The following is a 16,514-nucleotide window of genomic DNA, read 5'->3' as shown; positions in this document are numbered from 1 at the left end:
GCCAATTGCTAAGGACTGCCAGGGTGGATAGTCATGATGAGCATTTTCATGATGAAATTAGTTTTATTGTCAACATGTTTGTTAAAAGGGGCTATCCCCTGGTTTTGTTGGAAGAATTATCCAAGGAAGTGATAGGTAAAAGATACAAAAGTATTTATGTACCAATTTTGGGTGGGCCTCACAGGCCACAAAGTGAAATGGTTGTTAATCACAGACTCAGGGGAAATGAAGAGGGATTCAGGTTTATAACTACTTTTAACCTGAATTCTGGGGGTATCGCCCAGGCAGTTGTCAATAACTGGGAAATCCTGGCTTTTGACCTGAATGTAGGGACAAAAGTTGGAAAGTGTCCCCCCAGTATTGTATATAGGAAGGATAGGTCCCTTAAAAACATGTTTGAGCATAATGAAAATGCACATGGCCTTTCAAATAGAGTTAAAGGTGATACAAAATGTGGAAAGTGCAATTATTGTTGCCACATCTTTGAAACAGGAGAGCAGTTTAAACTGAATAAAAACAATTCTATCTCTATAAAAGGACACTACAATTGTAGTAGTGTTAATGTGGTTTATTTGGCTAAATGTCAAAAATGTTTGGCATTTTATGTAGGAAAGACCTCCAGAGCGTTTAAGACATGCATCAGTGAACATCTTTATAACATAAAAAAAAGAAAAATTACTAACGCTTTATTTAGACATACTAAAGACAATGGGACACACTAATTTAAGTTTTTGGCTAATGATCATATAGTAAAGGTTCCTCAGGGTAAAATAGTAGACTTGCACTTGGATGCAAGTGAATTGAGATGGCAGTTGAGGTTGGATGCCATACAATTTTGTGGATTAAATGAAGCAGTTAATATTGCATGTATTTTAAAATTAAAACATGTTATGAGCTAGATGATTTGAAGTGTCCTACAAGGCACAATCAAATTAAATATGAGATGTGCTTTAAATGTTTTACAATGTCAGTCAAACATAATATGAGTGAGTTTTATTCATTTATTTACTTATTTTTTGATAAATTATGTAGTGTGTTTTTAAGCTGTATAAGTGATTCATGTGACATCATTAAGCAAGGGTATTTAAGGGCTGGGTTTGTAATGAAATTTGTTCTGATGAAGTCTTTTGAAGGAGAAGAAAGCACTTAACCATTACCAATAAAGTTTGGCAGTTATTTGCAACTCCTTTGTCTCACCTGATTTGGAGCTGTGAGCTGTTGTGGTTTGAAGGTTCTGAAGTTTCAATTTGTGGTGGTGAACATTTGATATTAATTTAAGAACTCTCTCAGGGAGAGATTGGGCATTTTGTATTTCACCTTGGACCTAGCAAGAACATCCACTCATTACCATCTGCAGTTGCCTTGCAGTAAGTAAGATTTAGGGCACAATATCTCTTTTAGCTGTACATAGGAATATAGTAAAGATTAGTTTAGATGTTTTCTGTATTTATTTGAGACTGTCCTGCAATGTTGTTTTAAAATATTTCCTGTGATTTTGAACTCTGAAGTAACTGTGTTTATGTACTGAGTATTGTCTTGTTCTTTTATTATGCATCATTAAATATATTTAAACCTATCTTTGTGGCTATTTGTGAGACATATTAAAGCTCTGAGAGTACTTGCATATCTACTTGATGACACTGTACAGGCCACTCCTAAATAGCCTTGCTTGGTCAGACTACCATTTGGATTAACAGTAACATTACACAGTAAGACTGGACATCCTTTGGTAAGGGCCTTAAAAGTAGTTGATAAGTAGTGACTGGTGGCAGGTGGAACTACCTTATAGTCTGGGCAGAAGGAGGCATAGCTAGTAAACCTGTGCCATTCTTTCCCAGGTGTGTGTGTGTTTATATACATAAATCAAACCTCAAAGTGTGTGTGTGTGTGTGTGTGTGTGTGTGTGTGTGTGTGTGTGTGTGTGTGTGTGTGTGTGTGTGTGTGTGTGTGTGTGTGTGTGTGTGTGTCAGCTACTTGGACAGGGACACGAAGCACTGGTTGGACAGAGAGGGTGCTGGAGGTTTTGGCTTGGCCACTCAGCTGAGATCTCAACCCTATAGCTGTGCCAGTGGGGAATCTTACTAGGGATCTGGAGAAAAAGGGAGAAACCAGCCCCAGACTGACTGTGATCTCTGTGTGCTCTTAAGGGAAATTGCACTTTACTGTGTGTGTACTTGTCATCCTCCCATTGTGTTATGTCCCTCACTCTTGCCAGTGGTGAGGATTGAGACTCCTTGATTACTGGGCCAGTGCAGGGGCATCACAGGTGGTATGCTAGTAACATGTGTAACAGAGGTCTTCATGCAAAGGTCCAAGAAAGAAAAAAGTAAAATTGGTAATGATTCTGTTTCCAACATCCTACCATAATACATATACTTCATAGGCACGGGATTCTTAGCCTACATTTTTTTTTTCTTGGAACCATTTATGAGCTCTTTCCAGGAATGACTGCAAGGAGGAGATCTGAAAGGGCAAAGGCAGTGATGAAATCCATTAACCTAAGTAAAATACACTTATGTCATCTGCAGCATAACTCCTTACAGCAATGTTACAGAGATTTTTTTCCCACTGGTACTGCTAGAACTCCTGCAAAAAGATCCATTCCAGATATGAAGTTAATTTTCAGGTGGTATTAAACAGGACCTTCTACAAAGTCAGAAGCCAACATTCTTTGAGTCTTTGAATCATAAGATCACCATTAGAAAATAAATTAAAAAAGACTTACGGCAAATGTCAACAACAGGAATGTGTTCAACACTGAAGGGTTTTCAGCTGCTGCACCAGACCATATTGCCTCCCATATCTGCAACAAAAATTAAAATTGTGTCACAATACTTGCTGCTAAAACAAATTAACAACAATAATGCAAAATATAACTCAAAAATGTCATATTCCCACTGGAGAAGAGACTCACACTTATACATTCTGCAACATACAAGCCTTTCCAGATATCTAAACCTTAAACAAAAATAACTCCTTTCATGACATGTACTACTTATTTTCATTTAAATGCTTTTCTTAAAAAAGGACAGATTCAAAAGAACCTTCTGGGCTACAATGTGATGTTGCAATGACAAAATAAAACAGATACATATACAAAGACACACAGACAGACACACCGTGGCATAGTAAACATTGAAAGGATGTTAAAATGCTATGATGATTTTGTTTTTCCAATAGAAATGCTATTTTTATTATGAAAACCCTGTTTGGTTGTGCAAAATGCTGCTTTGTTATAAAATCTGTTTATTGATCTATATATGCTGATAAGCAATAATGAAGAACATGCAGCAACAGAGACATTGTGGGTAACCATTTGAAATGTCAGGATCCGCCGGAGATTAACTGACCGAAAGAATACACTTAAATATGCTAAGTCTGAGATCCCACTTCTCAGAATATTCCCTATTCTCCAAGGTATGTCAATCTCAGAGTTAGTACACATAAGTTTGGCAGGTGTGAGGGGCTTGACCCCCACATGGGTGTCTGCCCTCCCTCCATCCTTGCACAAAGAAGTTTAAAGGATAAGTGCAATTTTAGAGATTCTCTCTTCTCTTGTGTTGTCAGTCATTTTTTTGGCTTGTCAGCACTCAGCATTTCAACTGATGACATTTCAATACAGAGCCGACACTGAGACATCTTAAGCAATGTACTTAAAAGGAAAAGCTTAGAACAGCATAGCAGAAATGTTTGTTTCTCAGTAGATATGAACACTGAGCCTGAATATATAGCAAACCTACTGGCCGATAAATTTAGATCTAACTCTGCCCCACTCTCCTCTTGGTCTTTTCCTCAAGAAATACTTGAAACTGGCTTGCCAACAGCTACCACACTAGACCAAGTCCTAAAATTGCTATTGAAAGCTAAAAATACTGCATCAGTGGATCCTGACAATATCTCTGGATGCATATTAAATAGCATGAAAAACAATTTAGCTACACCCCTAACAACACTGTGCAATCTCAGACTCCATACAGGTTTTGTGCCAAGCAAATGAACCTTCAGAAGACCCAGGAAATTACTGACCCATACGTCTGACCAGCCTCATATGCAAAGCTATGGAAAGACTTAAAATAGAACTAATCAATTAAGACATAGGGAACCTCCAAACACTGGACCAATCTCAATTTGAATTCATGGGTAGGTCATGCTTACTCAATCTGGTGAATTATTTTTTTTTTTTTTTTGAAAAAGTCTCCTGGATGAAGTCAAAACAGTACACTTTCTCAGGATTAAATGATTTTATTTAACATCAAATGTTTCCTTAAAAATAAAAGATTAAAATGATAGAAATAAAAATAGCGGGTCTTTTTTAAGCTTATATTTAAATTACACTGTAGATTTGTAGTAGTGGCAGTTTAAATGCTTCACAGTTATTTACTTGATCGGTTAATTGGTTGTTTTAATTGAATCAGGTTTTAATATATAAATGTGGTGTGTTCATGTATCGGTTGTTTCTGAGGAAGTCTGTATTTGGCAAAAGCAACTGAACATTTTTTATGCTAGTTGGACTTGTTTGTTTTTTGGATTGTTCTGAGCTTGCTTTGGAGGATTTGTGAGTTTAAAACAGTACACATTGTTTACCTTAACCTGGCCAAAGCCTTTGACACAATCTCCCACTCAGGCATTGCGGAAATGCTAAATGAACTGGGGATAAACCCCTCTTGTCACCCACAGGGCTGCCAACTAGCTCAAAGATAAGATGCAGGAAATCAAAATAGGGAAGTTATCTCCACAAAGAAACCAGTCATCAGTGGAATCCCACAGTGTTCTGTCCTGGGGCCCTTCTTGGTAGGCATCTACTTTTCTGAAGTAAAAACCAATACCAAAGGGCTGTGGCTTGACTAAGTCTGCAGATAATTTGGAGCTAGAAGCAATCATTGAATCTCAAGCCACCATGCAGGAAGGTTTGTCCCAAATCAAAAACTGGTGCCAAAATCACAGAATGAAACTAAATGTCAACAAAATGTATTACTATTTCCTTTGGGAAGTCAGCTACCACACTGACAATATGTCCCTAAGAACTGAACCAGTTCTTCTAGATTTGGGAACTTATGTGGACAGTGAACTAACTTTTGACCAAGATGTGTCCATTGTTGTAAGAAAGTCCATTTTTACTGCACGGCTTATAAACAAAGGGATTGTGTCTAGATCTAAGGATGCTATTGTTCCCCTTTACTCAGCCCTCATTCGGTCACCCATTGAATATAATGCCCCCTTTGGCATGTGTCCATCCACTCACACGCAACAAATGGAATGCCCACAGAGTCCCTTACTAGAAGGAAACACGGCCTAAGTAAATTGTCCTTCCTAGACTGACTCAAAGCCCTGTCAATATACTTGGTACCATATAGACTGCTAAGAGGTCACATGTGTCTGGCGGGTCTATATTACGTAATCGAAAATTAAGTTAGTCGAACCGGATTTAATATTGAAAGTCACTTCATTGAGCTGTTGATAGTGAGATTGCGGTACAGTGAAGACTGGAAAATTTGCTCTTTCTTCACTGTAGTCGATCTCAGAGTTGGTATATTTAACTAGCGAGGGTGTTGGGGGTGCAGCCCCCCACAAGATTGAGTTTGATGAAGTGACTTTCGATATTAAATCCAGTTCGACTAACGTAATTTTTGATTATGTAATATAGACTCCTCATACTCAATACTGATGGATTTACTGCACATCAGCAAATACAATGGTATCAGAAATATTCGATCTAGGGAACTAAAACTCTGCAACATCAAAAGAATGGTTTGGAGGGCCAGGTATATCTTGTAGGGGATACCTCTGCTCTGGAAAAGACCTCACATCCAAATTAAACAAAGTTCATCCCTGTCCATATTCAAGTGCAGCTTGGATTTATGGATGGAACAGAAAATTTACCTCAGGGCTACCCCCTCCCCATACTACTGATGGACAGAAGCAGCTCCTAAATACTTTATCCCATGTTTGGGTTCCCTCAAATTTTTTTGTGTTAGGATCCCAGTTATTCTCATTGGGAATTCTCATTGGGTTGATGATACATAATTATCAGCCATGGGATGGATAAAGGCCAATCTTTAACCAAATAAGTTCATAGGATGATACCAGGTTATTTTGCCCATGTTCCCTCAAAGTCAGCACCTATTTCCTCTGTCCAGCAGGGACACAGGTGGGATCACAGGGGTATATTTTCTGTTTACCATCCAGTCATCCAGGTTCCTCTTAAAGAGGGCTAGAGGTACTCTGCTTAACACAGAGAGAGTCTATTCCACAGATTGGGGTGTCTTTGGGACACAAATCTATCCCGCCAACAAGTTCTATTAATGTCACAGACCAGACTAAGGCCTTGCATGCAGGTTGCGCGAGTGGAGTTTCTCTTACAGATATACAGCAACTCCATCAAGACTGGGTCTGAAATGGCATTGTATGCCAGACACAGGTCACCTCTGAGCAGTCTGTTTGTGACTGAATAGAGGGACAGGGCTTGCAGTCTAGCTGTATAGGGTAGGTGTTTGAGACCCTGGATTTTCCTGGTCAGGAACCTCTGTGGCCTCTCCAACTGCTGCATGTGCTTGGCAAGGTACATGCTGAAGGGGGCATTGTACTCGATAATAGGTCTAATAAGGGAGGAGTACAGGGATGTTATGACCGTCTTGTTCCTGGATGAAATACCCTTACTTATGAGGTGGGGCATGTAGAAAACCTTCCGTACAATGGAAGCAATGTGGTGGTCAAAAGTCAGGTTGCTATCAACCTGGGCGCCCAACCTGGGCGCCCAAGTCCCTCACGACTGATTGCATGCTTAGTACATTGTTATTAATGTGATAATTAGTGGGGATGACATTTTCCCCAAAGGGGATAATGATGCATTTCTTGGCATTCAGTTTGAGGCCATGCTTCTGGCACCAGTCATTAGTTTGGGTTTGGGACGATGTTCACATCACTAAGGGAAATTAAGACAGCATCCAGATTGCAGTCATCTGCAAACTTGGTCAGTCACAGACCATTGGTTTTGGCTTGCACCTAAGAAAAGTATACGCCCAAACAGTAGAGGCCCCAAGACCGATCTTTGGGGTACACCGTTCATTACTGGTCTACTACTAGAGGTGTGGCTTCTCCTACTTTGACTGAGTGGGTTCTATCAGTGAGCCAGTTAGCGACCCATCTGGTAACATATGGGTTTATGGCTGAGAGTTTATCTATTATGTCTGAGTGGAGAATAGTGTCAAAGGCTTTGGCCAGGTCAAGGTAGGCGGTGTGCACTGTCTTCCCCTCATCCATGGCTTTGATGACTGTTTCAAAGAAGTAGACCAAGTTTAAGAGGCATGATCTCCAATTGACAAAACCAAACTGTGTGGGATCAAGTGTTTGGAGGTTGCCAATGTTCTTGTTTGTAAGGTCCATGACAATGCGTTCTATGGCCTTGCAGATCAGGCTAGTTAGGCTGATGGGCCTATAACTGCCTGGGTCAGTGGATGCTCCACCTTTGTGGGATGACAGTGGCTGTCCTCCATTCAGCCGGGACTGAAGCCAGTGCTCAGGCTTTAGTTGAATAGGGTGTCTAATGGTGCTGAGAGCTCATGCCTGAGTTCACTTAGGATACAGCCAGTGATGTTATCGGGTCCCATGGACACTGTATTTTTTACCTTTGAGACGGCATTAAGGATCTACACCCTGGTGATGAGGGGTGAGGGGCAGGTGCTGGGGATGTCCTGGTTTACTGTTGGGGGGACAGGGGGGTGAAGTTTTCATGAACCTGTCTGCCAGCAGGTTGGCTATATCTATGGTGTTTGTGTATGTGGTGTTATTGACCACCAGTTCAGAGCAAATTCAAAAAGGAGCAGGAAACCGAGATAATCCAAAGAATCAAAGTCCACAGAAATAGTGTAGCACAATATTTTAATATCCGCTTTCGTCCAGAGACTTCTTCAGAATGAATAAAACAGCTAAAAACATGGACATTAAATACTATATTAATTAGTCAAAAAGATGGTAATTAATCAATCATTCAATCAATAAATAAAAGACTTGTTTGCTTAAAGGTAGCCACAGGTTATTTAAACAAAGATGAAATGGAGACATTGTGTTTATCAATACTCAACACATTGTTTTTTAAAAAACATTTGATATTAACGGCTTCATTTAAGCCTGGGGCTTTATCAGCCGAAAGTTTAATCTGCCACCACGTCTCTCTTTGTTCAACCAAATTTTTAAAATCACCACCCCTAAGATCTGAATGAACCACCTCTAATAATGAGACTGCAGAAATATGTGAAGAAGGCCTTGTGATTGTCATTGGTGGATGCGGCCAAGTTGTACTCAAAGTTAGCCTTAGAGGATTTCACCAGTAACCTTATTTGCTTGTCCAGACAAAGGAGAGATTGGTTCCAACTTGGCACCTGCGCCTTCTTGGCCCTGGACAGCAATTCTTTCCTTCTGTTATAGAGTTTGTTTATTGCCGCTGTCCACCAGACAGGTTTACTCTTCCATGAGGAGGATATTTGGTCCTTTCAGGTATTGCTGAGTCCATACAGCTATGTAGGTGCTCATACAGATGTTTGGTGTAGGACTGGATATTAGTGCTAGTTCCAACTGAAGGGATGGTGGCTGTGAAGCTGCTTATACCTTCTCTGAGGAGACTGTAGTCAGCTTTGGAAAAGTTTTTTCATTTGACCCTGACAAGGGAGGGTCAGGGGAGATGGTGACTTCAAAACTGATCACTTTATGGTCAGATCTTACCAAGAAGGATGACACTGTAGGAGTGGTACAGTGGCTACTCATGTTGGTTAGGACCAGGTCCAGGATATTTTCACCTCTCATAGGGGTGTCAACCAGCTGATCCAATGCATTGGCATTGATGAAGTTGAGGAAACTCTGGGCTTTCATGTTTGGACTAGAGTAGGTCTTCCACTCTATATTTGGGTAGTTAAAGTCACCCAGGATCAGGGCAGAGGGTTGAATCTTGACGGATTCAAGTAAGTCCAGATAAGTGGAATGGGCATCCTCAGTCATGGTTGGGGGTCTGTAGCTAGCTATGATTTGAATAGGTGTTTTGTCAACAGTTAACTGCACCTGGAGTGTCTCCTGTGTGTCATACCATTTGACGAGCCTGGAGGTGTGTATGTCTTTGATAAATATTGAATCTCCACCTCCTTTGGCTTTGTAGCCCTCCATTTGGGGTCTGAAAGTATGGCAGGATGCGTAACCTGGGAAGGCTGGGGTGCTCTCCACAGCTTTGAATCAGGTTTTAGTGACTGCACAAATGTCAGCATCCTTCAGGGCAAAAAATGCTTGCAATGAATACAGTTTCATGCTAAGACTCCTAGTGTTTAGCCGCATGACCTTTCAATTTCATTTATAAGACTTTTTCATGTTGGTAATTTTGTGCTCATAACTTTGCCTAAAAAAAGGCACTATGGGGGAGGCAAGAGCCTTTACCAGAAGGCTAAAGCCCAGGGGAGACAGATAAAGGCCATCTCTGGCAAAGCATTGTGGTCTGTCAATCATGTCCTCCCAGGCTGTCAGGTACTGGATCCCCTTGGAATGACACCAGAAACTAAGCTAATCATTAAAGTCAATCATTTTCTGTTTGTACTGAGATATCATTCAGTGACAGTAGGATGCTGCTTAAGGCTAGGGACATATCTGCCTGGGACACATATTCAGCAAATTCAATCATGTCTTTCTTCATATAGTCCAGAGAGGTATGTCTCAAGTCAATCACACCAACATGGACTATGACAGAGTCATAACAGTACCTGCTGTTAAGAGACTTGAGTGCGTGCATGATATGGCAGATTCTAGCACCTGACAAGCAACTTACTGTGACTTTCTCCTTGACTAGCCTGGTGAGAGGCACATCTGTGTGTCTCACAATACAGTCTCCTGAGGCTGTGAGATACAGACGTGTGTACTATGTGTGATGCTTGGTGCTGTGGTGTGTGTGTGTGTGTGTGTGTGTGTGTGTGTGTGTGTGTGTGTGTGTGTGTGTTTGCTTTGGAGGTCTCTTTTGTTTAGATATATTTTGTTGAACCCCTGCATATGTAGGTATGTATTGTACAGATGTGAGTGGTGTCAGAGGTGTGGTGTTCGTAGTGTTTGTGCAGATAACCTTCTCAGTGCCAGATGTACTGGCTTATGACTGAGACAGCATGGATTCTAGGTTCTTAATGTGACTGCATCTCTCACATATTGTGTTACTAGGTGGTAGTAGTAGTGGGTTGTCTGTGTACATAAGGTAGTTGCCACAGTGTCGAAAGATGCCCATATCAACCAGACTAGCAGAAGAAATCATAGGAAATTGTCCGTCCATGGTTATCAGAATCTGTGGTAGAGAGGTCAGGGATAGTAGAGTGGGTACTATCTGAAGAGAGCACCTATAGGTGCGAGTTGGGCTGGATAAAATCAATACAATACCTGCAGGCGAGGGCCTCACACACAGGAGTGCTGGTAATGGAAAAAAATGCAACTGAGATACCTCATAAAGGATTAAAACAGCACAGCGGCGGTGCACAACAGGCAGACAAGAACAAACCCATGCAAATGCTGAGTTTAAATACCACAGAAACAAAAGTAAAATAGAAACACTGGAATAGACCAATCAGCCCTTCCTGAGCTCTTAACTCAACACCCTATACCAGACCAGTTCCAACCAGTTCACTTACTCTCACTAAGTGTAGGCAGGCCCTGGCCAACACAAGATGGAGTAGCAGGAAACACCGGAATTACACAAAGAGATCTCAATACAGCAAAACATGTAACCAGACTATGCTAAAGATATTTAAAGTCTGTTTAGAACAATTTAACACAGGAGAACAGATACACACAAGAGCAAATTTCTTCTTCTTCTTTCGGCTGCTCCCGTTAGGGGTCGCTACAGCAGATCAACTGTTTCCATTTCTTCCTGTCCTCTGCATCTTGCTCTGTCACACCAACCACCTGCATGTCTTCTCTCACCACATCCATAAACCTTATCTTAGGTCTCCCTTGTTTCCTGTTACCTGGCAGCTTCATCCTTAGCATCTTTTTCCCAATATACTCTGCATCCCTCCTCAGCACATGTCCAAACCAACATAATCTTGCCTCTCTGGCTTTGTCTCCAAACCTTCCAACCTGGGCTGACCCTCTAATATACTTATTCCTAATCCTGTCCACCCTCGTCACACCCAGTGCAAACCTTAACATCTTCAACTCTGCTACGTCAAGCTTTGACTCATGCCATTTTGTCAATGCCACTGTCTCCAACCCATTTAACATAGCTGGTCTTACTACCCTCTTGTAGACCTTCCCTTTCACTCTTACTGGTACTCTGTCACAAATCACTATCACTCTTGACACTCTTCTCCACCCACTTCATCCTGCCTGCACTCTCTTCTTCACCTCTCTTCCACACTCACCATTATGCTGAACTGTTGATCCCAAGTCTTAAACTCATCCACCTTCCCACCTCTACTCCCTGCATCCTCATGATTCCTCTATCTTCCCTCTCATTCACACACACATATCCTGTCTTAGCCCTGCTGACCTTCATTCCTCTTCTCTCTAGAGCATATCTCCACCTCTCCAGGGTCATCTCTACCTGTTCCCTTCTCTCACTACAGATCACAATGTCATCTGCAACCATCATAGTCCACGGGGACTCCTGTCTGATCTCGTCTGTCAACCTGTCCATCACCATTGCAAATAAGAAAGGGCTCAGAGATGATACTTGATGTAATCCCACCTCCATCTTAAATGCATCCATCACTCCCACTGCAGACCTCACAGCTGTCATACTACACTTGTACATATCCTGTACCATTCTTACATACTTCTTTGACACTCCCGACTTCCTCATACAATACCATAACTCCTCTCTAGGAACCCTGTCATATGTTTTCTCTAAATTCACAGACACACAATGCAACTCCTTCTGACCTTCTCTGTACTTCTCCATCAACACTCTCAGAGCAAACATCGCATCTGTAGTGCTCCTTCCTGGCATGAAACCATACTGCTGATCACTAACCATCACCTCCCTTCTTAACCTAGCTTCCACTACTCTTTCCCATAACTTCATGCTGTAACTGATCAGTTTAATCCCTCTGTAGTTACTACAGCTCTGCACATCACCCTTATTCACACACAAGAACAAACTGATTTAAACAAATTAACCAATAAAAAACTCAAAACTGAGCCTTCTTCCAGCTGTCTTCAATCAGACAAGTTCTAACTGCACACTCCTGCCACTAGGGTGCAAGGGAATCTTCTCCAAAAAAGATTGCCTGGATTAGTACTTAAGTTATAGAAACAAAGCTATATTCAGCAGGTCTGAATCTAGTCTCTGCTACAGGAAACAAGGTGCACCAATTTCAGAAAGAAACAGTTCAAAAAAGCAGGCACAATAAGCCTTCAACCAGCAACTCTTACCTTAGAAGAATGTAAGCTACCTCTCCTGCCACAACAGTGCAGACCACAAACCTTCTTAATGTAAAACAACTGGCCTGAAGCCCAAGTGCTTAAGCCACAAGACTTACAATAAGAGTTACAATTTAATCAGGCTACTAAAAAGCAGTAATAATTGCAGCAGAATAAATGCAATTGAGTACTTTTAAGAACAGGCAGCAAAAACAAAAAAAGTAGTAAAAACACAAATACAGTAAAAGCAGATAAAGTGCAATTTTTTTTTTTTTTAGGTTAAGTGGGAATGGATCAAACACGATAATTTAAGGTTGAGAAACTAAGGGGTGGGCCTTCCAAAATGATCTCTCTCTACTCTGTAAAATAAGGTGATGAGATGGGACTGGGGGAAGTGTCCAAAATGAGATTTACAGTAGGGGCAGGCAATTCAAAAGAACAGAAAACTGCAAACAAAACAAATGTAATACTAAAATAAGATACAAAATAGAAGATCAAACCTTAAATAAAGAACTTCAAATCAAAATTAAATGCAGAGATGATACTTAGAGCAACGCAGACCACACAAACACTTCAGCTAACTACAGATATTTCTAAATAAAAGGGCAATGCTGTCTCTCAGCTCCTCCCACTAATTAACTGATGCTATTCACAGTTTGAAAAGAAATTCTTTGGTAACTTTTTTTTTAACTGACCCTAGCCAAGAACTTTTAAAACACCAACAGAAATGGGAGAGATTCATTTGAGCACTAAAAGGGAAATTGGCTAGGCTCAAAATGGCCTACAAGGGCAGATAGCCTAGAACTTACCTATGAATAAAAGTAAGGATTCTTGGTGGTTACTAGACAGAAAGTTACAAGAGATATTTGCCTCTCTGAGAGGAAGTACTGTGGAGAAGAGTAATGGCTCTCAGAAAGTAATCACTGCAGAGTTTACTGAAAGAGAATGTAGAGCAACTGGGAGACACCTGTGAACTTATCTGGATGATTACCTGAGATTTGCCTGGGATTTCTTGTAACCTTTGGCAGATAACAATCTAGAATTGTAAGAATTTTTTTTTTTGCCTAAGAAACTTCTCTTTCTACATGCATAACCCTGTTGTTAAAAGGTGGTCATTTACCTGTTGTGGAATCAAGAGAAAACTGACACTAGTTGAAAGTACTGTTGGATAATAACAGACATACTGAAGCTATGAAGTGTGAAACACAACCTGGGAAGGTTGTATTTTGAGAGAGTGCTTATTGATTTGAAGTACCTATAAAATATAGACTGTATTTTCTATTCTTCATTATTTTGAAAGACTGCATAATTTCGGCTGATTCGTACAAAAGTACAGTTTTGTACCTACCATAAATGTAGATGTTCGAAGATCCACATTGCTGCAGTCCTTACACTTGGGTAGTCCGCTGTCCTCGGTCGGCCCGAATATCAAAGTATAAGGCTGACGTCGGTCAAGGCGCATTTGACTGACATCAGGACGTCAGGGTACAAATGCGCATGACCGACGTCATATCCTCAGTCTTTTCTTGCCCCAGATGTCAGAAGACCCTAAAAATAAAGGTCAAAACCAAAAGACAGCAAACAAACAACCAACCATCCTAGCACTAAAAATATGTACAATATACAATATACACACTATTGACAACCCAACCCACACAACCGCCTCTAACTACAGAGGGGAAGGAGGAAGGGTAAATTGGACTGCAGCAATGTGGATCTTCGAACATCTACATTTATGGTAGGTACAAAACTGTACTATGTTCTTCATCTCACATTGCTGCAGTCCTTACACTTGGGTAGAATCCCAAAGCAGAGGTAAGGGAGGATGGCCAAACTATAAGGAAGCAGGAGCTGCCAAAATGCCCTGCAAAACAGCAGTGGCAAAACCAGCCCTGGATTTAGAGTAAAGTGGTAGGTGATAATGCCTAGAGAAAGTATGCACTGAACTCCAAGTAGCTGCCTCCAAAATATCCTTAGTTGCCACCCCCTCAAAAAGCTGTCAAGTGGCAGTAGCCCTAGTGGAATGAGGCCTAATCCCAGCTGGAATCTCCTTGCCATGATGGGAATAACAGAAAGCAATGCAAAACCCAATCCACTTAGAAATAGTTTGTTTTGACACAGGCTTGCCCTGAGAACTCAAAGCAAAAGAAACAAATAACTGCTGAGACTGCCTGAACCCTTTAGTTCTGTCCAAATAATATCGCAACTGCCTGTGTACATCTAAAGTGTGCAAAATCTTTTCCCCTTTATTTTGGGGATTTGCATAAAAAGTAGGCAAATGGATAGTTTGGTTTAAAGCCACACTAGAAACCACTTTAGGCATAAAGGAAGGATTAGTACGTAAAGATACCCTATCCTTATGGAAAATTAAGAAAGGCTCAACCGCCATAAGGGCCTGCAACTCAGAAACCCTTCTTGCAGAGGTAATAGCCAACAAAAAAAGCAGTCTTCCATGATAAAAACTTTAATTCAGTAGTAGCTGCAGGCTCAAAAGGTTGTAGAGTGAGTTTCTCCAACACAAAATTGAGATCCCAAGCAGGAGTAGGAGCTCTTCGTGGGGGTCTTATATTCTTTGCCCCTCTAAGAAATTGCTTGAACAAAGGATGAGAAAACAATGGTGGGTCACAATCATAGTGAACCGAAATTGCTGCAGCATGAACCTTAATAGAAGAGAAGGACAAACCTTTGTCCAGTAACTCAGTAAGATATTGAAGAGCCACAATTAAATTAGGCTCAGAAACATCAAAATCCTTTGCTGCACTCCAAAATAAAAATCTCTTCCATTTATCTGCGTACACTTTCCTTGTACTAGGCCTTCTAGCTTCCAAAATAACATTCAAAACTTGCTGTGGAAGTGGAGGCCCACTATGGTTCAAAACAGAATATGCCAGGCTGTTAGGTGCAGAGAGTGAAGCTTGACATTGAGCAAATGACTGTCCTCCTGAGACAACAGGTGTGGAATCAAAGGCAAAGGCCATGGAGGCTTCCGTACCAGGCTTCTCAGTAATGGGTACCAATGCTGTCGAGGCCAATCTGGAGCCATCAAAATCATCCTTGGCTTGTCTTGTCTGGCCTTTAGTAGTACCTTTGGGAGGAGAGGCAGAGGCGGAAAGGCATACACATGAAGATTGCTCCAACTGAAAGAAAGAGCATCCACTTTCCAAGCTGTGGGATGAAACCTTTTGTGCAAAACTTTGGCAGCTGGTGGTTTAGTGGAGAAGCGAACAGATCTATGTCTGGAGTTCCCCATGACACTGTCAATTTCTGAAATACATGAGGATCCAATTTCCACTCGTGGGGATCCATAATTTGTCTGCTCAACACATCTGCTAAGGAGTTCTGTGCTCCGGCAGAAACCTTGCCTGAAGATTTAGCTGTAAACTGAGAGCAGTCTCCCACAAAATCATTGCTTGCCTGCATAGAGGATAAGAATGTGTTCCGCCTTGCTTGTTGATGTACCACATGACAGTTGTGTTGTCTGTTAGAATCAACACCTGCCCTGGAAGAAGTAAATCCTTGAAAGCTATTAATGCAAACTGGACTGCCAACATCTCTTTCAAGTTGATATGTAGATGTTGTAGTCTGGCAGGCCACTTGTCTTGTATCCACTTTCCATTCAGATGAGCTCCCCAAGCTTTGTCTGAGGCATCTGTCGTTAGAATCTGACTCGCCTCTGGCGGGTCACAGAGAGTCCCTTGTTTAGGTGACATTCCTGAGCCCACCACAACAATTCCTTTTGAATGCAAGGTATTATTTGAATGACAGTGTCCAAATCCTGGCAGTGCTGTGTCCATACATTTTGAGATACCATTGTAGCTTCCTCATATGCAGTTTGGCATTGGGAAGCACCAGAATACAAGATGCCATGAACCCCAAGGCTTGAAGGACTGTCCTTGCAGTCAGCCTGGACTGATGAGACAACTGATGAAAGTAAAGGGAAAGATTCTTTTGTTTGTCCAGGGTCAAAAGGCCATCTGGGATGCTGTATTCAGTCTCACACCCAGAAAGCACATGTCCTGAGAGGGTACTAGACTGGACTTTATTTCGTTCACAGAATACCCCAGGCATCTTAGCACTGCTATCACATAATCCAAATGATGAAGAAGCTCGTCCCTTCCTTGAGCCAGAATCAGGCAATC

At 41.3% G+C, this 16,514-nt stretch overlaps 1 protein-coding gene across 2 annotated transcripts in view; it reads right to left on the bottom strand.

Moving 5' to 3' along the window:
- Window positions 1-16,514, bottom strand: part of ATG7 (autophagy related 7) — a 2,350,184-nt gene that overhangs the window by 1,591,933 nt on the left and 741,737 nt on the right. For both annotated transcript variants that reach the window (XM_044078060.1, XM_044078061.1), the window contains exon 5: window positions 2,726-2,803. In XM_044078060.1, coding sequence (XP_043933995.1) covers window positions 2,726-2,803 — 78 coding nt within the window. The remainder of the gene's footprint in view (window positions 1-2,725; window positions 2,804-16,514) is intronic.

The sequence above is a fragment of the Protopterus annectens genome, chromosome 7.part0, assembly GCF_019279795.1.
Source record: "Protopterus annectens isolate FY-2018-M chromosome 7.part0, PAN1.0, whole genome shotgun sequence".
Taxonomy (NCBI): Eukaryota; Metazoa; Chordata; order Ceratodontiformes; family Protopteridae; genus Protopterus; species Protopterus annectens.
Note: the sequence above shows the minus strand (reverse complement) of the source record. Positions and strands in the feature narration are given on the sequence as shown.